Here is a 27,574-nt window from a genome sequence, read left to right as displayed (position 1 = left end):
ATAAATGATAATCTCCAAAGCATTACTGGAGTCGGATAGAAAAGCAACACACACACACACAGACATACACACACACACACACACACACACGGTTGGTAGAGCGCTGAACTGGGAAGTAGAAGTGCTCCCAGTACCCAGTTCGAATCCTGCCCAGGGCCGAAATTATTTTGGTATCGCTGTGCCTCGGGTCGTTACTCTGACTCTCGTTGGGGGTGTGTGTGTGTGTGCAAGGTCATAGCATTACCCATAGATCGGACCTACGAGCTCTGAGCTCTCTTCCAGGAAGGAAATAGCTGTCGATCACGAGTCCAACACGTGATCCAAAGACCAAGTGAATACACACACACACACACACACACACATTCATTCTTGCAGCACCTCTGTGACGCTGGTGCGGTTATGGGATTGACAAAGTAAAGCCGACCGGCGGCCTCTTTGTTTACTAACATTTTTTTGCTTGTGGACTCGCACGTGTGTCCCGCGTCCACTTGCGCATTGTTATGCCGGCCACGCGCGAACCGCTCTTGTGAGGATGAGGTGCCATCTGATTTGAGCTCATGGTCGACTCTAGGCCAGGGACAATGCCGTTTGTGTGGCTGACAGCGGGTACTACGTGAGCAGTAACATGCCTCGCCTAGGCCTGCGTATCTTTATGATCCCCTTTCTGTCGTGGTTAACCTAATATCCTGTCATTAAAGTCATCCCCCAATGAACATACCTATTTGCTTATCTAATGAATTTCTTTTCCTGTAAACTCCCCCCACCCCTCTCCATTCTTCCTTTCGGAGATGTCAATAGTTTCAGCATTGCGGTTCTTTGGAACTTGCATTTCGGGGGAAATTGACAGGAAGTTTAGGTGACGTCAGCGGCAGTGAGGGTCCAAGGAAAGCTGGCGAGGCATCCGGGATCCAGTTTTATGACCATTTTTGGTCAGATGCGTCAATTTACATGACTCGTGTGTGTTTGTCTATGTACGTGTACATGTGTATATGTACACATACACGCACGCGCGTTTGTGGTCATGTTTCAGTTTTTCGCATATTGTAATCACCAAGTTTTCTTCATCCCCTTCCGTAGTCTATTTCTATCTCCTTACATTTGATTGATAAAATTCCACGTGGCATTTTCATTTCCATTGTAAAGCTTATCTAGAGGATGTTGACGTGTTTCTGTGCATTAATGTGCGTTTATGGAAATTACGTGCGCGTGTGGAGGACTACTTGTCTGGGCAGTTGCGCATCCCATTTACCTTGGGCGTGTTTACGTGTGCGCGCCAACGTACCCGCGCGCACGCGCGCCTGTCAAGGTTTGTGCTTCATTTAAGCACAGAACTGACGCGAAAGCGATAGCCTACATTGATTGTAAATAGTGAAGAATCAGACGCCTCCAGACGGTCTGTTCCACATGGAGCGTTGTTTTTCAGGTGACACCTCCAACTTAAGCCGTAAATTTACAATTCCCAAAACTTCATCAGTCACATCCTATCCCCTGGATGATGCATTTATTCACTTACTCCATTACCCCCAAAAATAAATAAATGAATAAAAATGCAACTCAAAAATTAGCCAAATATAGTTAATTATATCAAATATTCACACACGATGAACATATCCACACCAATTTACTTTTTACCCCTGTAGAGGAGCATGTTTTTGTCCTTAGTAAAAAAAAATAATAATAATAACCTGACCACCTGGAGACGGGGGCGCGCTGTATAATTCACGTGGCAATCGTCCCGCAGTTTTATTCAGCTGAGGGACGCATGTGGGTGATTCATCTGAGTCGCGCGGGAAGAGGACGGCAACTCTGTGCACGATCATTCCCACGCCGGACGGAAAGCCAGCTACTCCGACCGGTCATGAAGTCAATTATTTATATCTCACGGGTTATGGATGGCGCATATATCGTTATATATGGATGGCGCATATATCGTTATACACATGATTTAACGGAAAATTAGTACTCGTCTGTTGTAAACAATGCTTACAATCTTCCTAAGTCACTCTGCCAGCCGCTTAGGAAGGTCAAGGTCACGGGTTCGAGTCCCAGTCATAGCGCAGAGGTTAGGAAGAGCATTTGCTCTGAGCAATAGCCTCCGACCACCAGAACGAGTCTCTTCGTAAAGCACCGTCCATGAAGAATGTAGTTCGTGACGTAAAACCAAATCGAATAATTTTCTATTGATCCAGTTGCCAAGGCAATACAAGTTTTCTTTGTCCGCGAAAACTAGAGCATATATGATTTTGTCCATTGGTACAACATCACACAGGAAAGGTGGTAGAGGAAAGATTTAAAGGAGGCAGAAATGAGGGATAAAGAGATTGAAAAATGAAATCTGTGATGGTAAGCGTGCTCTAATATTCTTGTGGACACTCGCATATACGCGCGTTCAATCTCGGCGAATTTTGGCAATAATTGCAATATTCCATTATCATCATTCAATGTCTAATTCAACGTATTTACTCGAGGGACAAATTCCAGCTGAATAAAGTCGCCTCTTAGTATTACCCATAAAACAGCATTCACAGCGATAACAATGAACGACAGAAAAAAGTAAAATGTATCTTACTAGCGTTCACATGGACGAGATAAGGGAAAATATATCACGTGATTGATAAGGATGGTGAAAGTGACTGACAAACTACAAATGAATGGAACTAAAGAATTTGTGCAGGCTACGATCTGATAAGCTGACTCCTGTTACTATGTGTCTTATCTCCTTTTCCACCATATCGCATCTTGTTCCCAATATCTTTATTATACATCTTCGCGTTTGTTAAACGCAGATTCCTTTATCAGCTGATCCTAAATCCTAGAGGAAGGCTATCAAACCTAGCCACCGCGCAGAGCATGCCATTATGTTGGATAGAATGTATATAGGTTTCTGTTAAACTGGATAACCGCTGACGTTCTGACGATCTGTGTTGTTGGCCACTCAAAATTACGGAAGACTTTTTTTTCCTTCGTTCTTCAACGTTGAATAGAAGTTTCCAATACTGACCTGGTGGACCAGTATCTGCAGATTTCGAGGTCTCTTACCTCTTCTTCACCTTCAATGAAAAAAAAAGTTATGTAATTTTGAGCGATCAGCTACACAGATCGTCAAAACGTCATCGGCTATACAGAAACACACACACACACACACACACACACACACACACACACACACACATATATATATATATATATATATATATATATATATATATATATATAATATTTCATCCATGTTTCTCTTTTTTCTCTGATCTCTACCTTTTGTTGATAAGCTTTAGTCTCTCCTGCTTTTCATCTTCGTGGTACTTCTTTTAATTAGGTCTTTTGTAGCTATGGAGTATTTGTTTTCTCTAATACTTTTGGTACTTCCTATTTTCTTTGCCGATTCCCTAATGATATTCACTAAATTCAAATTCATATCTTTGACGGTGTCCTCTTTAGTTCTTAGAGCTGGGATTTTTTTAATTTCTAACTGAAATTTCTTGTTATCCTTAACCTTTGCAAGGCTTATTATCTTTTTTAAACCTAGTTTATTTCTCTCGGGTCTGAAGTTGAATTTCGCCGTGCAACCTACCATTCTATGATCACTACCCATATTGACTATTTATCACCGTAACATTGCTAACGCTCTTGCTCTCATCTACTTCGTTCTTTGTTGTTCTTTGAACTTCTCCAGGTCCATTTACAACTTACACGCTTTTGAAAAAAATGTGTCAATTATCCTCATGTTATAGTTCTTTGCAAAATTGACTAACACCTCTCCTCTGTCATTTGTTTCCCCTACTTCAAAATTCCCAATGCACGACTCATCTCCCATCTTCTCCAGTTTAGCATTAAAGTCGCCTATTACCAACATGTACTTATTTTTCTTGATCCATTACGTGACTTAAATCATCATAGAAGGACTCAGTTTCATCGTCTGAACTCCGTGAAGTTAGCGCATAAACCTGAATTATTTTTAGCGAGTACCTGTGTGTGTGTGATTCACCATTTTCTTGGATGACGTGTTGGACTCGTGATCGACAGCTATTTCCCTCCCGTGTGTGATTCTCCATGGTTTTCGATCACGTGTTGGACTCGTAATCGACAGTTATTAACCTCCCGGATGAGAGCTCAGAGCTCGTATGACCGATCTATGGGTAAAATTTGTGACCTTACACGCACGCACACACCCAACTCCCCGCCCACGAGAGTTGGAGTAACACCAACGCAGCGCAGCGATACTGAAATTATTTCAGCCCTGGGCGGGAATTGAACCCGGATCGCCGTAGTGGCAGGCGAGAACTCTAATCACAGCGCCACGAGGTGTGTGTGATTACCAAGTTGTATCGTACGCGAAGGGGAGGCACGCTCGTGGTGCCGACTCTGCATCTTGCAGTGTCAAATTTGCTCTTAAATTCGAGTATGTTTTTTCACCCACTATTATTTCGTCCAATTTGTTCCATATATCCACCACTCTGTGTGGAAAGCTGTTATTTTTCAGGTCTCTTCTATAACTGTCCCTTTTGGGCTTCCTTTCATGTCCCCTTGTATTTCTCTTATCCCAATTTAGTAAGTCTTCTCTATCAAAGATTTCCATGCCTCTCATGATGCTATAAATGGTCCACAAGTCACCCCTTTCTCTTCTTTGTTCCAATGTCGGTAATTCCAGTTTTGACAATCTTTTCTCATATGACAGTTTTGAAAGTGTTGGGGGCTTCTTCATAGTTGCTCTTTGAATTCTTTCAAATTTCCTTATATTCTTTTTAGTGCTGGGTGACCATAGTGTCGCTGGGTACTCGAGTCTTGGCCTTATCAGTGTGACTAGTATTTTCTTCACCATTTCTTCGTCCAAATAGGTAAAAGCCACCTTTATTGATCTTTGCAATTTGTAGGTTTCTTCAACAATTTTGTGTATCTGTTTATCAGGGGACATATCCTTTGTGATGATTACTCCCAGGTCTTTTTCATATTCCACTTTCTTTACTTCGTTTGTACCGATTTTATATTGCCCTGATATTTTTTCCGAATTCCATTATGCTAGAATTCTTAATGTTACAGTCCACTTCCCACTTCTGACTCTATTCCCAAACCCTGTTCAGATCCCTCTGCAGCGACTCGCAACCCGTTTCAGTACTCTCTTTCCTCAGCAATTGTGTGTCATCTGCGAAGAAGCTCATGTAACATTCCACACCCTCATCCATGTCATTTACATAAATAGCAAACATTATCGGAGCCAATACTGATCCCTGTGGAACTCCATTAATCACCTATTCCGAAGTACAACTCTTTTCTTTGAACACTACTCTCATTTTTCTTCCATGCAAGAAAGCCTCCATCCATTTCAGTAGTTTACCTTGTATCCCTCTAATGGTTTCCAGTTTTGTTAATAATTTTTTGTGAGGTACTTTATCATTTTTTTAGTATATTATTCTCCAGATGTTTAGTCCATCTATATCTTTCACAAATTTTGGCTACTGTGCCTGTAAGGGAAACCGGTCTGTAATTTGTTGGATCTTCCTGATTTCCCCCTTTATATATCGGTACGATGTTCGCATTTTCCAATCTTCTGGTATCTTTCCTTCTTGGGGTGAGCAGCTTATTACATCATATATATTGTCTATTAGTTCGTCTTACATTATTTTAGTATCCAGTTTGCAATCTCATCCGGGCCGTGCAATTTCTTAACATCAAGGTTCAATATTTGGTTCATTATTTCTTATTTGGTTCTATTATTTTGCGCATGGGGTGATCTCACTTCACTCCCTTCATCCCAATGCCTTAAATTTTCTCTTGTGAACACCTACTTGAAGTGTGTGTTCATGACTTCAGCCATTTTTATATCTTCTGTGCATTCTATTTTCCCTTGCCGCAATTTCACTATTTCCTGTGTTTTTTATTTTACTGTTCACATATCTACAGAATAGTCTTGGTTGATTCTTACATTTTTCTATTATATATTTTGTGTGTTTGTGTATATATGTTAAGTGTCAGATGATTTAACATTTTTTTAAAGAGTTTATTCCGAAGCAAAATAAACAAGCTAACCTGAGCTTTGTTTTGTTATTGTTCGACGTGACTCGGCCGCGTACGCTTGTATCTGGAAGAGGATAGAATACCGCAGGGTGTTCGGGGAAGAAGTGATGCTTTGCTACAGCTTGAACTCTTGAAATGAATTTAACAGATTATAGTATCATGGTGTATCGGTATTTAGTTGGAAGCATGGAGGGAAGGTGCTGTTTATGAAATTAAGCTGTAATAGTCTTCAAATTAATTTGGTTTGAGAAATTAGCTTTCTTCATAATAATCGTGTAAGTTGAGAAAATGGTTTGGTATGTAGTCCACTGAGAACATGTTTTTGCCAAATAGCAAGGGAGGTTTGTTGATCTACCTCACATAAATCGTTAATTTATATTTTACAAACTTAAACACAGTTGTAGGTAACAGGTTATTGACCCATTTTGATTGTGGGTCTAGGAGCTTGGTAGTCTGTCTCACCTGATTTTTACCCATTTGTATACATATATTTGAGTTACTATTAGTGCTCTATTGCAATGGTCAGTTTTGCAGATATAATATAAGAAGCACCTTGAACATATTAAAAGTATAAATTCAGGTCCTATTCAAGTATCATCATCATCATGCAAACATAAAACATTTTTTACATTTCTTTTTTGGCATTTGAAATTTATAATTGTTTTTATGCAATGGATACATTAGGTTTGGACCTATTGGTTCATGTAAGTTTCTTGTTTGCATGATTCTGGAATTTTACTTAATTTCACTGAAGGAATAGTGTAAATGCCCTAATCAGTTAAACCTCTAAATTACTTTTTAAATTTGACATTGTGGTAATTTAGATTTTAAGGCAGGATGTTTGAATTACTATTAGTGCTCTATTGCAATGGTCAGCTTTGCAGATATGATAATATAAGGAGGATCTTGAACATACTAAAAGTATAGATTCAGGTCCTATTCAAGTATCATCATCATGCAAAAAAAATTTTACATTTCTTTTTTGCATTTGAAATTTATAGTTGTTCTATGGAATGGTTACATTAGGTGAACCAATTGGTCAATGTAAGTTTCTTGTTTGCATGATTCTGGAATTTTACTTAATTTCATTGAAGGAACTGTGTAAATGCCCTAATCAGTTAAACCTCTTAAATTACTTTTTAAGTTTGACATTGTGGTAGTTTAGATTTTAAGGCAGGATGTGCTCGTAAATTATCAGATTATTTGTGAGATATAAATCTAAATCTAAACTAGTGTATCATAATTCATTCTCAGATATATTAGAAATTAGGAAATTGTAAGGTATTGGTATTAGTTCTTTGAACTTCATTGAAAGAATGTAATTCAAATGGAATTATTTGTGTATAGGATTTGGTCATAATCCATTCTCTTTGCTCTTTTTTGGAAGAGCCCTATGGTCCCTAAGCCTTGCAGACACTAGTACAGTTCAGTGAATGGTTTACTGTAAGCCAGTGAAGTATAAGGTGCTTCATGTCCTCTGTGTGGTAGTTGCTTGTGGGGCACTTTAAATCTGTTGTCTTGCCACTTCTTTGTTAATACTGGTTTAACATGGGATAGTGTTATACACATGGGTGTACTATTGTAATTCTTGCTTCTCTTGTCGGCAACTGCTACATACATACAAAGTTTTCTTTTGGGTAGCAGTTAGCCTGCCTAATTATAGAAGGGTAGTAATGTAGAGCAATTGTATGTATAAAGTTACATATATTGCTGCATTGTATCTTAATATATAAGAGACCTGTACTGTTTAAGAATGTGCGATGCCTCGTGTACCATGTTCAGTATTTCTTTAAGGGACACTATAATTTTCTTTACAGGTGAATTGAAAAGCATTCAAGATGGTGAAAGAAGCGCACATCCATGAATCCGATTTTTCGGGAACTACAGCCCTTCCCATTCTGAAGCAGATGCTGAACCACAAGGAGATTGAATATGAGGGTTAGTTGGATGACATTCTTACTAACTAAAGTATCTGTACTTTGTTTCCAATTTGTGTTTAATTAATAAAACATAGGCTCAACAGTGTTGTAGAAGTATTCATGTGTATCAACTAGGGTTGTCCCAATTAATCACAGTAATTGGTGATAGGTCATTTTGACAGTTGATCAGTATCGGCTTCATGGCAAGTTAACTTTTTCTTATTAACAATAGACATGTTTGTTGGAGCAATAAATCCATGAGTGACAAATTTTGAATGCATGTGTTTCAACATTTGAGAATACATGGAATGTGTCATACTGTATTACTTTGTAGGACACAAGTGGATGTTTGTTGAATTCAAAATCTTTTACCTGAATAGTAAGATATTGTTAGTGTGAGGCATGGCGAGAATGAATGGTTTCAGTTGAATATGGGGCTGCATCAGGGTTTTTATATCACTTGTTGTTCAACATGTATATGAATCAGGTGGTAAGTACTGAGCTGCTATGCATAGTTGATAGGTGATAGTGTAAGGATGTAATTTTTTACATGAATAGTAGGACATTAGAAGTCAAGAATGGAAAAAAAATAGTTTACAGAGAATGTGGGGCTGCATTTGTCACTGATTGTTCATTGTTTATATGAATGGAGCAGTGAGAGAAGTGAACATGGGTGCAGAAATTTGAAATTGGTGTATAAGAATGGTACATATGTATACTTTTTTCCTCCTTATAAGGGAGATACCCACAAAACAAAGGCATAAAAACCACTCCCTCCCATTCCATCCCTATCACACACCACTCCCCTGCACCCTCTTCCTTCCTTCTTATCTTGGCACCTCCTGGATGACGGGTCATCCCTGCATCTTGTCCACTGACCTGGGTCAGAAGCAGTGTCGCAAGACACAGCACATCCATAGCAAGGCCACTTCATTAAATCGGCAACCTCCCCTCCCTGTCCCCTCATGCAGAAAAGGAGAAGATGGGGAGAAATCCCTTTGGGCTGTGTCAAATTTTTCTCACACGTACTCCCTCACCCCCCATCCCCTGCCCATTCCACCTCATGGATCACATCATCATCCATATACAACCATTCTCCATTCACCCCTATCTTCTGTCCTATCTTGTCCTTCCTCAACAGACATTCCCCTTTTTCCCAAAGCCCCTTTTACCCCATCCATCCATCTCATCCTAGGTCACCCCCTCATGTTCACTCCTCGCACATCTGCCTTCCACACCTCTTTTACTAGTCTTTCTTCACTCATTCTTTCCATGTGTCCAAACCATCCCAATACTCTTTCATCCACTCAGTCTCCCAACTTCCTTTCCACCTCCATTCTCCTCCTCACCCCCTCATTTCTCACTATATCCAGCCTAGTAACCCCTATCATACTTCTCAGACACCTCATCTTGATCACATTCAAACTCCATCTCTCTTCCTCTCTTATGTTCCATGTTTGTGCCCCCACACAGTGCTATCGGCACAATCACTCCTTCATACAATCTCCTCTTAGCATCCATTCCCAAATGTCTATTTCTCATTAAACTTTTTAATCCATCAAGGCATTTACTTGCTTCTCTCAATCTACATTCTATCTCCACCTCCGCTCCTCCCTTTCCTGCCACATTCGCACCCAAGTATCTAAGACTATCCACTTCCTCCAGTCTGTCTCCCTTAATATTCACTTCCAGTATGCTGCCACTTTCACCCCTTGTACATCTCATCACCTTACATTTACTCACATTTATCTTTAACTTCCTTCTTTCACACATCTTCCCAAACCCTGACACTAACTTCCTTAATCCCTCCTCTGATCCTGCTACAAGCACAGTGTCATCAGCAAAGAACAACTGGCTTGTATCCCATTTTTTTTTTTCATTTTCTTTTGCCATCTCTAATCCCCATCCTATTACCCTTTCAATTACCTCTCACACCACCTCATCCATATATAAATTGAACAGCCATGGTGACATTGTAACATTATGAGAATGTTACTAGGGATTTGGTGACGAGGGAGTGAATGAAGCTCGAGTGAGTTTGATGGTTTTATTCTGGTTAGTGCGAGTGTCGACCTAGGCTGGGTTGGGCGGTCAGGCTCTGAGGCTGCCCTAACCGCAAAAGTGACCATGTGGGCCTGGGGTCGCACACTGCTGGTTACAAGTACAGAGGTGAACTGACCATGGAGACCATAACCTGTCTCCTTATATACACACCCTACGTACCGAAAGGTAACTAGTGAAGGACCCAGCCTCGTGGGAACATGGCTTGGCAAGGCCAAAGTTGTGCTTTCATGAGGATACACATACCTGTAGTACAGGCATAATATGGACTCAACCTACACAATAGCAATACAAGGCTGAAGGCCAGCTGTTTCTGCATAACATATCCATTCCTTGTCCATCCCATTTCTGCAACAACGATACCATAAGCCAAAATGTCATGTAGACGCACGTGTGGAAGATTGTTCACCACAACATGATACATCAAACCAGTCGCTCTCTCCATTTCTAATTTTAACACATGCTTTACTACCCTCAAAAAACTCTTGACTGCTCTTAACATCTCTCCTCCTATCCCATATATCTGCAATACCTCCCATAGTGCCTTCCTTTCTACCCAGTCATAAGCCTTTTCCAAATCCATAAAAGGCCAAAAAACATCTTTACCTTTTCCAAAAACTTTTTCACGTCTGCCTTACCACAGAAATCTGATTTACGCATCCCCTACCTGTCCTAAATCCACACTATTCTTCAACAGTTACTCCCTCAGTTCCTCTCCTACTCCTCTCAATCAAGACCCTCCCATAAGCCTTCCCAACTACACTCCACAAACTTATCCCTCTAAAACTACTACACTCACACTTGTCCCCATTTCCTTTTTAAAGCAGAGCTATACATGCAGTCCTCCAGTACTCTACCCTCTTTTAGACAAGCATTAAAAAATGTCACCAACCAGTTTATCATTACTGTACCCTCCTTTTTTAGACACTCCTCATGACACCCATCTAACCCAAGGCCTTACATGCTCTTCATCATTTTAATAACTACTTTCACCTCAGAAGTTTAAACTGACCAAATTCTCAGACTTTTCAAAGAAAAAAATCATAATCTATCTATATGTTGAGGGGTTCTTCCCCCTTATTAGAGAGGTAACCAAGTCAAAGGCACACAACCACTCTCACCCATTCCACTCCCTTCCACCACCATTGTTTCCCATATACCTAAGCTCCTCATGGATGATGGGTCATCCCCGACTCTTGCCTACTGCCTGAGTCAAAAACAATGCACAAAATGCAGTACATACACAGCAAGGCTGCTTCGCTTACACAACACCCCCCCCCATCCCCTCCTGTAGAAAATAGAGAAGACTGGAAGAAATCCCTTCAGCCTACATCAATATATTATTCATACACAACCATTTTCCATTCACCCCTATCTCTTACTTTTAATAATAATTTTTGTATATGTTTATGATTCTACAGACTGAGGTTGGTTGGATATTTAGAAAGAATGAGGTATTGTGAAAAGTAAAAGTGAGTTTCAGATGAAATCCGAGAATGAAGGGGGCTTTGGATGCACATGAAATCTCTAGAGCAGGGAAGAGAGAATGCAAAAGAGAGGAGTGAGTACAGAAATATGTAGAATGGATGAAGGGATGGTGTGACTCCGACAAGAACTGCCCAAGGTGTAATCTCCACACAGAAGGTGGCCATTTGACTATATTTGCATACACACCCTCATCTCAGACAGGTTCACAAATTTTTATCTTCTTGGAGCTGCGAGATATGAGACTGATTGTTTGTTTTATATAAACTACTATTTTTTTCTGGATGGTCCTCAGAAAACCTAGGCTCAAAAGAAGGAGAGTCTCCAGTAAATGAATGGGATTACCTTTCTGGGTATCATAACCTAGCAGAAAAGATTCAGAGTCGGATTGAGTCAAAGGATAAGTTCTTCTCCTTGGAATTTTTTCCACCACGCACCAAGGGAGGAGCTGTGAATCTTCTTGCTAGGTGAGTGGTAGCTGTGATTCAGCAACAACCATTGTTTCTATTTTTATTGTACTTAACCACTTCCATGCGGTGATGCCTACGTAGGCGGCATGAGGAGCAAGTGGGTACTCGATGATGCCGACGTTGCCATCTTGATTATATTTATTGTAGTCGTACCTACGTAATTTCGATTCTCTCTAAACTGGCTTCATCAATTTTCTATGGTTATCAAAATACACGGGTGAAAGAGAACGAACGATTGAGCACTGACTTTATTTTTTATAATGCGATTATCATGACGCAACATCGTATGTCGGGCAGCTAATGCTGCCAAATGTGCGATGTGCCTAGGAGTGAAGAGAAGTGGCTAATAGTAATTTCTTTTTTCTTAAATGGAATAATTTTGCTCTGGGATCAGTGGGGTAGTCATGTTGACTGGACATCAGACAGGATGATTTCCAAGTCATTCATCTTCAGAGCCCATTAATTTCTTCAATGGGAGTCAAATTTTTGTGCACAGCACCAGATGCCTGAGGTACAATAATTGATGCATCACAATACTTACATTATAAAATATAAAGTCACTGCTGTATTACTCATTCTCTTTCACTGAGTAATAATAAATACAGAAAATGTGATCAAGCCAGTTCACAAAATTTGGGGTTCACTTAACCGCAAATACAAAATAGATATAATCAAGATACCAACACTGGCATACTCGTGTACCCACTCACGCCACATGACACCTACATAGGCATCATCATATGAAAGAGATCAACACCATCATCCCCGAGGTGTCTGTGTCTTTGTCAACTTTTATTTTTCCACCACACCCAGCCAGTGGGCAGGAGGCAGGGATGACCTTTCATTCACAAGGAGCAAAGCTAAGAAGGAAACACAGGTGGTAGATAGGAGTGGAAAAGGAGTTTGTACATGCCATGATTTGGCTACCTCCCTTATAAGGGGGAAAAGCCCTTGGTATATAGATAGGTAGACTTTTTAATAGGATTTGACAGTGAGCAATTTTTAGATTACTCCCAGGTATCCATCCTGCAGGACCACTATAAGTAGATGCTTATTGTTGGTCCCAGAAATCAATATTGTCTAGGTGAAAGAATGAATGTTTTCATACAATATGACATGAAGGTTCTTGAAGGGAAAAATATGTTTACAGATTTGATCGATTGCGAGAAGGAGATCCCCTGTTTTGTGATGTCACCTGGCATCCAGCTGGCAACCCTGCAGGAGATACTGAGACCTCATCCATGAGCATTGCCAGTAAGTGTTTTTCTTCTTCCAACTCCAATGTCAATGCTCAGTCTTACTATTGATGAAGTGAATATTGTGCTGTTGAATATATCTTATTAAAGGTAACCGAAATTATTGCAAAGGTTGACAATAGTTCTAGTTTTCAGACTATATTGCATATTTATTTATTTCACCTTTTAGTTTCCACTCCCACCCATTTCATCCCCACCTACTCCACTCCCATTTACCCCCCTCCCTCCCTCATGTCTTAGCTCCTCCTGGTTGACGAGTTATCCTTGCATCTCTCCCATTGTCCTGGGTCATGAACAATGCAGCAAGCCCACTTCATTTGATTGGCAACCTCCCCTGCTCCATCCCCTCCGATTAAATGAAGCAGCCTAGTTGTGGATATGCTGTGTCTTGCTGCATTGCTTATGACCCAGGGCAATGGGTGAGATACAGGGATGAACCATCGTCCAGGAGGAACCAAGAAAAGAGGGGAATGGAGGTGAATGGGAGTGGAGTGGGCGGGGATGAAATGGGTGGGAATGGAATTATGCCTTTTGACCTTGGTTACTTCCCTTGCAAGGGGAAAAGGCCCCTGGTATTTGTATGTATACCTTTTAGTTTTGTTCTGACCTGGGTAGTGGGTGTGAGACAAAGATGATAAAGATAATGGGGAAACAAATGTTATTTTCTTAGTGCTTCTCGCTGCATCTACCTTTCACTGACTATCCTCCTCCACATTTAGTAACTCCCTACAATACTCTACCCATTTTCCTCTTACTGCCATCTATTCCATTATCATCTCTCCATCTGCACCTTTTACCTTTTCTTCTCTATTTGATTCACCTCCTCTTCCTCTCTTAATTTCTTTCCAAAACATCTTTTTATTACTTTCAAAATTTTCTGTCATACTCTTTCCTTATTTCACATCTACTCTCCTCTTTCCTTTTTTATTGTATGGGTTACTTCTCTTTTCTCTTTGTACCTCTCATATGATTCTCTCATCCTATTTTGAAACCAGTCTGTAAATGCTTGCTTCTTCTCTTCTACAACCTTCTTTGTTTCCTCATCCCACCCCTCACTACCCTTTCTTCTATTTCCTCCTGTCCTCCTTGTTCCACACACCATCTTGCACACTTTGTGACTCTTCTTGAACCATTCCCATTCCTACTCTACACCTAGTTCTACTTTATTCTTCACTCCCTCCCATTCCTCTCTCAGCTTCTTGTACTCTTCTCGTTTAAGCAGTTTACTTTCAGCACCTCCCTTCTTTCTGTCCTTTTCCTCTTTCTCCCTATATCCTCTGCTCTCATCTTACATTCCCCCCAAAAATTACCTGATTTTCCCCCACTCTCTCCCCTTAGAACATGTACATCAAAAACTCTTCCTACTATTCTCCCGGTTACCACTATGTAGTCTATTAATGCCCTGTCTACCACCCTTCCATCCACCTCCCTCTCCCATGTGTATTTTTGCTTGACTTTCTTCCTAAACACTGTATTTGCTATCATCAGCTCTTTCTAGACACATTTCCACCATTAACTCTTCCTTACAATTTTTTTCCTGGAACTCCATATTTCCCAACCACTCCATCTATTGGTTCATTTCCTACCCTAGCATTAAGGTTTCCCAATACCACTACATTGATATTTCTCCCTAAACCCTCTATGCTATCCAAAATCTTCCCTTTCCTATACAGTCTTCTCACTACTGGGCCCATATGCACTTACAAAAACCCACATCTCCCTTCCCAGTTTCACCTTTATCCACATTAACCTTGAAGAAACTTCCTTCCACTCCACCACACACTTACCTATCTCTTCACTTACTAGTATAGCCACCCCTTCTCTCCCTTGTCCTCTCTTCACTCCTGACACCCTCACAATTACACTCCCAAACTCAAACTCGCCCCTCCCTCTCAACTTTGTTTTACTCAATGCCAACACATTCATCTTTCTTCTCACAAACATACTGCCTATCTCTTCCCTTTTACTCTCATCTGTACCATATCCATGCACATTTAAAGACCCAAATCTTAGAGTTCTAGTTGGAAAACTCCTTCCAGACCCTCTGTTTTTTTTTTTTTTTTTTTCCAGGAATGTGCAGGGATGCCTAGTCCAATCCCCATCTCATATTTATTGCCATGTACAGCTCAAGTGGGAATACTTGGTGACATTATTCTTTTCCCCCACCACAAGAAACTAGTTCCTAACACAAGCATATTATGTCCCAAACAGATGCAGCATTAAACTACAGTGGCCTTGAGACAATGCTGCATATGACCTGCTGTATGCAGACAAAGGCACAAATCACACAGCACCTTCAGAGAGCAAAGTCCCTGGGCATCAGAAACATTTTGGCTCTAAGAGGAGGTAATGGTTGTTTTAAAACTGTATAGACTCTTGTGCATGTGTATTAATATTCTGACAAATTTTTTTCTTTTCTTTACTTTATTTCCACCCTCTTTCTCTCATTTCTTCTTATCTTTTCTCTCATTTGCCCCCTCCCAAATGTCCTGTTGCTCTGTATTTGTTTTGAAATTGTTGTTTTACTAGATATATGAGGTGGTGTGGAGCTATGAATTTCACAATAATTACTTGGCTTTGGTTATATACTGTGGTATCCTACCATTGATATGTATCTGCAAGTGATGACATTGTAGATGGTCTTCAGAGACACTCTGCATCTTGTCACCCATCTTCAAATATTTTCACCTTCATTGGGAGATGACTTTTGATTTCACAATTAAGGAGAACTGACAATCGGTGGAAGTTTCTCTCCTGCTCTTATAAGCTGGTGTCATGGAAACTGTCCCACACAAGTAAAACAAAAGCAGCCATTCAGTTTTTCTTGCCATTAGGGTCTATGAGAGGGCCTGGGTACTATTGCCAGTCACTATGGCTGGGTTTTCAATTTGTAATACATGAGAACAATTGCTACATTCTGAACATAAGAACATAAGAATGAAGGAGACTGCAAGAGACCATAAGGCCTACACTAGGTAGCTCCGTATCCATCACCACATGTCATCCCCATCCATAAAGCTGTCTAATCATTTCTTAAAACAACTGATAGTTTCAGCGCTTACTACATGGAATTGGAATTGTACATTAACATCTCCCATTTGTTTTACTATTAATTTTTTGGATGTTGCTGATGATCCACTAAAAAAAAATCAAAATATTTTAGATGATGTGGAAAGTTTAGGCTCAATGAGGATATAGTTCTGTGTATTTTATCTGTCCAGGTGCATGTTTTTCAAATACTAATCTTTAGAAATCATTAGTGGGTTAACTAACTGCTGTATTTTTAGGCACCAGATATTTGAAAAAGCAAATTGAAAGTGGAGGATGTATGAATAAATTATTCTAGAAAATATGTAGCATGCTGTTTCCATTAAGGTAGGTCTGAACACTGTATTGATTATGATGGAAATTGCTTGGGGATGGAGGGAACTTGATAGGGTGAACAAGTATTAATTGGATAGACAGTGTGATATGGGCAATGACTGTAAAAGGAATATCTGTGAAAGGTGAAAAGGAAAGGGCAAAATATAGATGTGGATGGATAGTGGTTGTAATTGAACAAGGAAGTCAGGTGGTTCAGAGGGATCTCTTTTTTGCTTTATATTTTTCAAACCTGCATTGCCTCTTAGGCAAGGAAATGTGGCAAGGGAAAGGGGTAGTTTTAGGGTGGGGGTTGCTTTGACTTGGCCACTTCCTGTAATTACAGTTTCTGAGTTGATTCTTTTGATATATTTTGGTGTTTGAAATAATGCAGTGATGTGGGCCTTAATTTTGATGCACACAGATCCTCCACATGGTGATGAAAGCTGGTCCCCTCCCGAGGATGGATTCCACTATGCTGTGGACCTTGTGCGTCATATTCGAGAGGAATTTGGGGATTATTTTATCATCTGTATTGCTGGATACCCAACAGGTCACCCTGAAGCTGAAAGCTATGAAAGTGACTTGCAACATCTTAAGGAAAAGGTAAAGGAAACAACACAGCCCAAATGTAGTTTTAGTCGGTTTGTTGTGCGAGGTGTGCATCCTGGCAGGAACCAGTGGTTTATGGCAACTTTGGAGGCCTCTATAAAAGTTTATAAAAACATTATTTTGTACTAGTAGTTTTTTATGGTTGCCACAGTCATGAAGAAGCAATAATTTATTTTATAGATTTTTTTTAACATCATTATTTGAACGTCTGGGTGATGCTAGTACTGGAAGCAGGGAAAATATTTAATTTACGTAAATGAAAATATTGTGCTCCTGACATATAAGGACTGCACTTCTCGCACATCAATCAAACACTTAGGCTAGGTATTTGGACTTGATTCAAGTCATTGGATTACAATTTTTTTGTTTATATCCATTCCAGCGGTTTACCTGTCTGACAAGTGCAGAGTGACTTTTCATGAGAGAGGTTCGTATGTCAGAAAATTAACTGTTTATGAATGGACATTTACCAATTTGTTTAAGGTATATTGCTTGTTCACAGTGGGCTGGAATATTTACATTTATTGTTTTTCTAATGAGTGGTGCAATTTATGTATTGGAATGTGATTGCTGTTAGCACAGTGCCAGAGCTCGAACAAATTTTCTGAGCAAGCAAGCAAGTACTAGGGGAGAATTATGTTCTCTTTCCAGTGGTCTTAACTCTCAGGCACTTGACATCCATATCAGCATGTCACATTTAATGAGGTCATTGCTACAGTTGTACTTTTGCTCTAAAGTACTCGCACATTATCACAGACCTGAAGCTCGCTTTCTGTACTGGCTACAATGACAGCATTTTGCAGTCTGAGTTGTACTATAAAATCAGTGTGTATTTACAATCCCCAAACAGGTTATAATTTTGCGTAAAAGAAAAAGGACTCAAAATAACGATAGAAAACAGTGTCATTACCTTTTCAGGAGTGTTGCATCACCTTACCCTTGCTTTAATCACTAAGACAGACAGAGCACCAGTAAACTTAAACATTTCTTTCTTTCTGAATGATGTCATCACAGTAGCATTAGCAAAGCACACTAAAATATAAAATCTCTCCAGAACTTTATATTTATTTTTTTGTCATGGTGTTGTTCAACCAGTATCATACAAACCATGCAACTTGATTGTAATAGTACATTCCATTCCATTAGTAATGTCAAACCTCTGTATTGTAGCACCATCAGAAGCCTTACACACTATTACAGCACAAAACTGTTACATGCCTGGCATAAGACCTCATGACTATTGCACAACCAAAATCACCATGGTACAGCTCCATTTATTTATGTAAATTTCTAACCAGCAAAGTCCCACGTCTTGGTTACAGTATTAATTCTTAGCATTACTTTTCCCTAACTTTTAACCATTTAGAGAAAAATGCTTCAAATACTAACTACTACCACAGCAAAAGTGTCTCATAATGAAGGCCCCCTCACTATTTTGGCTGATGATGAAATACATCAACACCACAGTAATTTTAGTATCAAATTAGCCTTGCCCCAGTCAGTTGAATTAATCACTGTTCATAACAAAATCTATTTAGAATATCAGATTTTGCATGAAATGTTTAATTGATTTTTGGTTTGAGATTCTCTTCTCATAGTTTGTCATACAGGAATAGTCTTTCACTGCTGTTGTTCTAGAATATCCCAAATAGTCAGTCCACCTGGCCTCGGTAAGAGGGAAGTGCTGTGAAATTTGTTATTGTGCTAGAATCTGGTTACATTCTGACTGTGCAAATTCCTTCCATAATGATTTTTATGTAAATGTAATCGTGTAATATTTATCATGTGGGTGTGTGCTTTTATGTTGCCACCCCCTTTAAAAGGGGAAGGGGCCTTTGGTATATATGACTATTAATTTTTGTGGATTTGTTTCCAAATTAGACATATTCTATAAGCATAGAATAAGAACATACATCAGTGTTTATTTCTGTTCTGTATTTCAATATATATATTACAAGTACATAAGATAAATATTTACAACATAAGCATTAGAAGTATATACACACAGGCCTCATTCACCTTTATAAGAAGGGATATGTAGAATGCATTCCAAAGGACCACATTCCACTTCTAAGGCGAGGGGTTTTGAGTGATTGATTTGATTTGGTGTGACAAAACTCAGAAGGGTAGAACAGTGTCACTTTACAAAGTACTATTTGAAGCATTGAAATTTAGATGTAGTATCCCCATATAGCAAATTCATAAAGAAAGATGGGGAAGAGCCTTTGGGATGTATATATTTATGTATTGGGTGCCTCTTAGAGTCATGGTAATCCAGGATAAAATATTGCAGTGGCTTTTGTAGCAAGCGTATGTTTAGTTTGCATCATTTTTCTACCAAATTTTATGAAAAAGCAAATTGTCACATTCATCAAGTGCTTTGGGTTTCTCCTGCAGCAAACCCACAGCTTCCAGGTACAGGCCCTTAAGTCACTCAAGGAAGATGTGGAGAAGTGGCAAGGATTCCTGATATTCTGTTGACACTTCAAATGGACAATTTTTTTCCAGTTAACATAGAATTTGAAGGCTAGAATATAATTGTAAACTACCATTGGAGCACTATTGTATATATATATATATATATGTATATATATATATATATATATATATATGTATATGTATATATATATATGTATATATATATGTATATATATATATATATGTGTATATATATATATATATATGTATATATATATATATATGTATATATATATATTCCAAACTACCACTGTATATGATTCAGTTTGATTAAAATCACAAATTCCCCCTGTGAGAGGGCTAATATACCTTATGTACTTGTTTGCTATCACAGATTCATCTCCACTTCTGACCTCAGTTACTAGTAGTGACACTAAACCACTCTGCCAGTGAGCATCACATACATCTATACTTACATATAGTCTATCTATATACCAAGAGCTTTTCCCCCCATATATTGTATGGGAGGTAGCAAAGTAAAAAACACATACCTACTCCTACCCATTCCACTCCCCTCCACCACCCTTTCCTCCATCCCATCGTAGCTCCTCATGGACAGTGGGTGATCCCACAGGAAGACACAGTATATCCACAGCAAGGCTGCATTCACTTAGTTAGCAAACCCCCCCCCCCTCCCCCTGTCCCTTCATACAAAAAATGTGAAGATAGGGGAACATCCCTTCGGGCTTTGTCAAAATGTCATACATACATAAGCACCCCTACCACACTATCCCTTGCCCCTCCCTTCCTTGCATAACAGAATCATCTATACACAGCCAGTTGGGAGATAGGATTGATGAAAGAGTATTGGGATGGTTTGGACACATAGAAAGAATGAGTGAAGAAAGATTAGTAAAAGAGGTGCGGAATGCAGAGGTGGAAGGAGTGATGAGATGGATGGATGGGGTAAAAGTGGCATTGGGAAAGAGGGGAATGTCTATTGAGGAAGGATGGAAGAGGACAGAAGATAAGGGTTAGTGCAGAATGGTTGTGTATGGATGATGCTGTGATGCATGGAAGGGAGTGGGTGGGGGATGGGGGAGTATATGTGAAAAATAAATTGATGCAGCCCAAAGGGATTTCTCCCCGTCTTCTTCATTTCTGCATGAGGGGATGGAGAGGGGGGTTTTGTCGATTTAATAAAGCGGTCTTGCTGTGGATAGCACTCTTAGGAGGAGAAAGAGGCCTTGGTATATAGATAGATTATTATTATTGTTATTATTATGACAATTATAAGTGAGGGAGCTTAGGCTAATTATCTTGGGGATAAAGCAAAAGATTTGCACACATGAGTCAAATAATGCAAGTTTAATCTATGCGTTTTCCTCTTAATGCAGTTTGATATGTTTTCAAATCAACCATGTGACACACAGTCCTGAGCCAAGTAACTCTCCAGGACAGTGTCTGCATGGTGATGTTCCATCACCCATGCCACCTATGAGGGAGCATTAGTTTGATGTGAGCCTGCACTGTTATCTGAAGATCAGGGGTAATCTCAATGTTTTTCACAAAAGTACAAATGTCATCAATCTATCACAGTGGCATCCAAATATGTGAATGTGTATTTTTATTGTTGTGTAACCCCCAAAATAGATTTCTCCAGAGTTAAGATATGTACATATATATATAAGGGGAGTGTGACCCCACCCCTATTATTGTTTCTTATGGAAAAGTTATGTTTAATAACACCACTTCTCCAGGAATGTAGCCCTTGCATTATTCAAGAGTCAAGTGTATTTAAATTTGACCCATAAGCAGGGTAGACAGTGTCCTGTGCACACCTTAATCCTGTGTGCTGAGCCAGACAGTTTAGTGAACGACAGCAACAACAACAACTAATGTCTTTCTTACATAAGCTGTTAATGCATTGTCTAATCCTTTTTACTAAATACTTACAAGATTGCACGTGAGCCAACTAAAAAAGAAATACTAACTAGATGCCTTGCTGGGGCTTTAGGAGCACGGTCTACTTCCAAGTGTCTTGTGGGAGATGTAAAAGGTTTATTTTGTAGGTCTGCATTAGCAATGGACCTTGTACACAAATTCAGATGTATTTCTTGTTTGTATTGTTATTGTTCCTTTGAAAAAGAGGTATGTTAATCTAAGAGTGTCTGTATGTGGTCAGGCAAAGTAATGTAATTATTTTACTAAAACATGTTATTTGATATGTATGTAATCAATAAGGCTTGCTGTAACATTTTACTATACAGGTGAATGAATGTTTAATGAAAGTCCATAAACATGGTAGTCATTGTTGTAGGGGTCTTGACACTGCTGGAATCCATCATGGTGAAGGATTTATTATTTTAACCAAATAATGAAGGCAAAGAAATATTTTTAATTGTCAGTCATACTTGCAGGCAATTATCTTATATATGTTACTTCATTTCCATGCTTAGGTTGATGCAGGAGCAGACTTTATAATCACCCAGCTGTTCTTCAAGGCTGAAACCTTTAAGAACTTTGTGGAAGATTGCCGAGCAGTTGGAATCACATGCCCCATCCTTCCTGGCATCATGCCCATTCAGAGCTATGACTCCCTCAGACACATTGTTAAATTGTCCAAGCTTGATGTACCACAGGAGATCATGGAAATTGTTGCTCCTTTGAAAGATAATGATGAAGCCATAAGAAACTTTGGTATTCATCAAGCTTGTGAGCTTATCAAGCAGCTCTTTTTGATGGATATTGCACCTGGAATACATTTTTACACATTGAACAGGTAATTTTTCAGTTTTCATCTTTTGTGTGGTATAATTTATTTAATTTTATTGTAAAGGGGGCAGTTAAGTTCAAACACACTGACATCACAAACAGATAAGACACATTCAACCACCATTTCCATCTTAGAACCTGATGGATGAAAGGACGTTGTCACTAGTTACACTGCACAATTCAGAAGCAATTCAGCTATGGCAGAGCTGACTGCTGGAGTCCGTGTACCCCCACCAGTTCACTGTATTGCACCACTACTCATCATCCCTCAAAGTAAATTATGAAGAAGATGAGAACATCCCTTTGGGCATTTTCATTCATTCACAATCTCCTTCCATCCACTCCTATGGTTTTGCAATATATTTCCTGCTCAACAGACATTCCCTGTGAATGTAAAGTATTCTTTACCCATGCATCTTGTTCCTAGTTTTTCTTTCAATTTCTTATCAAGTACTAGAGCTTCCATCACACTTAATGTTTCCACTTTTTTTATCCACCATACATATTCTCAGTCTTCTTTATAGTCATTTTTTTTTTAAAATGAAAACTAGAAAATTGTATTCATTACTTCAGCCTGGGTTGAAGCATTTTCAAAGACCACTACTTCCATTTTTAGCTTTTTTTAATATACACCTATTTTTTGTAATATACACATATTTTTTCTCATTAACCTTTAGTATACATTCATTCATGCCAAAATTGTAGATCCTTAGAAAGATTTCCCATTTCTTCAGTTTCTCTTGTAGTCATGAATTATTTCCAATCTTGCTTCTTTTTTATTCTGCAGAGAGGTGTCAACCGCATCCATCCTGAAGCAGCTTGGGTTGTGGGCCTCCTCTCCTAGGAAGCCATTGCCTTGGCGTACGGCCGCTAACTTCAAGCGTTGCACAGAAGATGTAAGACCAATATTTTGGTCAACAAGACCTCAGGCATATGTGTACAGGTAATATTTTGTACTGGTAATGCATAAAGAAATTGAAAAGATTATACTCTATTGTATGTGGGCAAAAGGAAGGTGATGCTCAGTGGAGAGAGTAGTAGGAAATGGAGTAGGGGTGGAGCGAGTGAAAAGTAGATATCTTAGGGAAATGAAAAATGGCATGAGAAATGGTGTCCAGGGATGCATACAGTGAGAAGACTGCATGTCTGGTATATAAGCTGTGTTGAAGCTGGAAATGGAGTGCCAGTTGCAGCATCTCTGGGTAGATTTGGGAATGTTGATGGGATTTGAAGAAATTATGCTCTCCAATATCCATCACATAGGAACACATGTGCAGTCTCTCATTGTAATATCCACTTTACTTTCACACTTGCTCTTTCTCTCTCCTCTGTTTCCTTTTGTATTGGAAGAGCATATGCTTGTCCTAGTAATGTCTTGTCTTATATTAATCATACATACATACATATACCAAAGGCTTTTTCCCCTGACAAGGGAGGTAGCCAAAAAACAATGGCATAAAATCCACTCCCCCCAATTCCATCCCCACATACTCCACTCCCATTCACCCTCCTCTCTCCCTCCCTCCCTCTTATCTTGGCTCCTCCTGGATGACTGGTCATCCCTGCATCCCGCCCACTACCCTGGGTCAGAAGCAGTGTTGCAAGACACAGCACATCCATAGCAAGGCCGTTTCATTTAATTGGCAACCCCCCCCTCTGTCCATCTCCTCATGCAGAAAAGGAGAAGTAGGGGAGACATCTCTTCGGGCTGTATCAATTTATTATTCACACATACTACCTCACCCCCTTCACTCCCTCCATGCACCTCTGCCTTCCACACTTTACTAATCCTTCATCACTCATTCTTTCCATGTGTCCAAACCATCCCAATACTCTCATCAACTCTATCTCCCAACTCCCTTTCCACCCTTGCTCTCCTCCTCACCTCCTCATTTCTCACTCTATCCGGCCTAGTAATCCCTATCATACTTCTCAGGTACCTCATCTCAAACATGTTCAAACTCATCCTCTCTTATGTTCCATGTTTCTGCTCCATACAGTGCTGTCAGCACAATCACTCCTTCATACAATCTCCTCTTAGCATCCATTCCCAAATGTCTATTTCTCATTACACTTTTTAATCCCCCAAGGCATTTACATGCTTCTCTTAATTATTAATCATATATATATATTTTTTCCAGAACTCAACATTGGGATGAGTTCCCTAATGGCCGATGGGGCAGCTCAGAGTCACCTGCTTTTGGTGAACTTAAAGATTATTACTTATTCTACCTCAAGGTTGGTTACATAAGTCTCTCATTTCAGTTGAAATATGTATTGATTTAGTTATATTGTCATGTTCTTGTTTTATTTAAACTAAATTAATTTCTATGTGGTTGAAGTTGTTATCAGGTACTTAATTTTGACATTACAGTGTAGGAGTAGTAAGGATGAATTGTTGGGAATGTGGGGTGAGACGCTGGAAGAGGAAGAAGATGTATGGCAGGTGTTCTACAATTACATAAGTGGAGAGACTAACAAACATGGAAAAAAGGTGGGTAGTATTTCTTTTTTGGTGTTTTGTATATGCATATATACTACATAATTGTGCTGCAGTTAAAGTACAAACTTTCTTAGATACGTTGGCTTTATATTTGGAATGTATAACTAAGAAGGAAGCTCGCTGATTGAGCGGGTTAGGGCGTCGTTACTTACAGTGAAGGTTGAGGGGATGGTGGTTCGAATCCTCCCACCAGCGAAGTTGAACCAAGGGCATCGTTCATTAAATTCCATGCTACAAAGCCCTCTGTGAGGGACACTGTCCTAGCCTTGTGATAGGGAGGAGTTTGTGACATTAAACCATAACAAAAAATAATAAGAATGATGGATTGTACTATAGAATGACTAAGAATTCTTCTCAAAAAGAATTCAGCATTCTTTTATGATTGAAGACTAAGGTCCAACCAGTAAAGAATGTAGTTAATTTTTAACTTTTACCATCCCTCCTTTCTGCTACCCTCTTTCGATCTGTCCTTTACCACCATTTTATTGCTGTATTGTTCCCAAAAATAAAAACGCTTCTTTTCACCAACAAAATACAAATGCATAAGAATTTTGTTCATCTGGGCTTCATGAGCTTATTTTCTTGCTATTCATGTGTATATATATACAGAAAGCCTGTCCCCCATGGAAGGGGTTGGCCAAGTCAAAATATATACATACATACATATACCAAAGGCTTTTTCCCCCTTACAAGGGAGGTAGCCAAAAAACAAAGGCATAAAAACCCAATACTCGGTTCCCATCGACCCCCCTCTCTCTTTCTTATCTTGCTCCTCCTGGATGACGGGTCATCCCTGCATCTTGCCCACTGCCCTGGGTCAGAAGCTGTGTCACAAGACACAGCACATCAACAGCAATCCTGGGCCCATCACAAAATACACATGCCCAACATGCTCTAAACCCATTACTTCGAGCAGACAGACAAAGGGCTCAGTTCAGTGCAATATGTGCAAAAACTGGGCCCACCTCACTTGTACAACACTTGCTGACACAAACCAATACACAAACACTTGGACATGTTCTACCTGCCCTCCAGTAACCCCACTCCCACCTCCCCAACCACAGCCAGCACCCTCACCCACTCCCAATTTCCCTCTGCCCTTACCCCCGATTAGTACTCCCCTTCCTTTGTCCCCGATCTCTCCTTTCCCCCCCTCTGACCCAGATCCTACACCTTCCCCACTACCACCCCAACCTCAACCCCAAACGGCAACATACAACACATACAAAACACACAACATCAACATATTACAACACAACATTGACGGTATTAACACGAAAAAACATGAACTTGAACACTTTCTTAAACAACACAACATACACATTGCGATTTTACAAGAAACAAAACTAAGACACTCACACAAAACACCATCATTTCATAATTACACCACCATCAGACAAGACCAGACTGACGGCTATGGCGGTGGACTCATCACCCTGATCCACCACTCCATCTGTTTTGTGGACACAAGTGCCACAACCAAAATTCTCCTCCCTACCACAGATAACACAACAGAAATCCAATCCATTCGAATCCGCATAGGCAACAAATCAACACTGACAATAGTTAACATGTACATTCCCCCCCAATCATCCCCCACAGTTCCAGACACCTTCAGGCCTCATTTTAGCCAACTAGCCTCAATCCCCAACCTGATCATGGGTGGAGACTTCAACGCCAAGTCGTCTGCCTGGTATGTCGACAACCCTGACACAGACAGAGGGCTTGATATACAGACTCAGTTTGACTCATTGACTATCATGAACAACACACATAATCATACACATATCCCACACCAAGCCCTCTACACTCCCTCCTCTCCTGATATCACCTTTTGCTCCCCCTGCCTAACCCCAACAACATCATGGAGAGTGGTCGGAACCCTTGGCTCTGACCACCTTCCAATCATCATCACCACCAAAACAAGATGCACCCCAGTTGGCCACAGACACACATACACCAATTACAAGAGAGCTAACTGGGAAGCTTTTATTGAAGAGACAGAACAACATTTTGAAACACTTAACAGTACACCAATCACAAACATAAACAATGCTGTGCACACTTTTAATACAATCATACAAAATGCAGACAAGAGATACATCCCTAGAGGCAACAGAAAATCACACAACCCCAACTTCACACCAGAAATCCAAAGCCTCATCAGACAATAAGAACATAAGAACATAAGAAATAAAGGAGACTGCAAAAGACCATAAGGCCTACACTAGGCAGCTCCGTATCCATCACCACCTGTCGTCCCCATCCATAAAGTTGTCTAAATTCGTTTTTTAAAACAACTGATAGTTTCAGCGCTTACTACGTGGTTACTAAGTTTATTCCATTCATCGACCACCCTATTTGTAAACCAATTCTTGCCTATTACCTTCTTTAAATCTAAATTTGTCCAGTTTATACCCATTAACTGCGAGTCCTGCCCTGTTGTTTTATTATGATGACCTTGTTTGCATCACCCTTGTTTATAGCCTTTGATCCACTTGAACACCTCTATTAGATCACCCCGCACTCTGCGTCTTTCCAGAGAGTGTAAGTTTTAGGTGCCTAAGCCTCTCTTCGTAAGGCAAATTTCCGAGTCCTTGTATCATTTTGGTCATTCTTCTCTGTACTGATTCTAGTGAATTTATGGCCATTTTGTAGGACGGAGACCAAAACTGTACCACCGCATAGTCCAGGATGGGTCTA

General features: G+C 39.8%; 1 protein-coding gene across 2 annotated transcripts in view; it reads left to right on the top strand.

Moving 5' to 3' along the window:
• Positions 1–27,574, top strand: part of LOC143018589 (methylenetetrahydrofolate reductase (NADPH)) — a 42,543-nt gene that overhangs the window by 4,993 nt on the left and 9,976 nt on the right. The window contains exons 1-10 of one of the 2 annotated variants that reach the window (XM_076174084.1): positions 6,057–6,287; positions 7,830–7,950; positions 11,773–11,944; positions 13,098–13,201; positions 15,415–15,549; positions 16,988–17,169; positions 22,053–22,375; positions 23,156–23,311; positions 24,510–24,606; positions 24,743–24,862. In XM_076174084.1, the coding sequence (XP_076030199.1) occupies positions 7,851–7,950; positions 11,773–11,944; positions 13,098–13,201; positions 15,415–15,549; positions 16,988–17,169; positions 22,053–22,375; positions 23,156–23,311; positions 24,510–24,606; positions 24,743–24,862 (1,389 nt within the window). In that variant the 5' untranslated portion in view covers positions 6,057–6,287; positions 7,830–7,850. Of the gene's footprint in view, positions 1–6,056; positions 6,288–7,829; positions 7,951–11,772; positions 11,945–13,097; positions 13,202–15,414; positions 15,550–16,987; positions 17,170–22,052; positions 22,376–23,155; positions 23,312–24,509; positions 24,607–24,742; positions 24,863–27,574 lie in introns of those variants that run through there. The other variant, XM_076174083.1, reaches the window with a different exon arrangement.

This window comes from Oratosquilla oratoria, chromosome 35, assembly GCF_046742065.1.
Source record: "Oratosquilla oratoria isolate Oo_2021 chromosome 35, ASM4674206v1, whole genome shotgun sequence".
Lineage (NCBI taxonomy): Eukaryota > Metazoa > Arthropoda > Malacostraca > Stomatopoda > Squillidae > Oratosquilla > Oratosquilla oratoria.
Note: the sequence above shows the minus strand (reverse complement) of the source record. Positions and strands in the feature narration are given on the sequence as shown.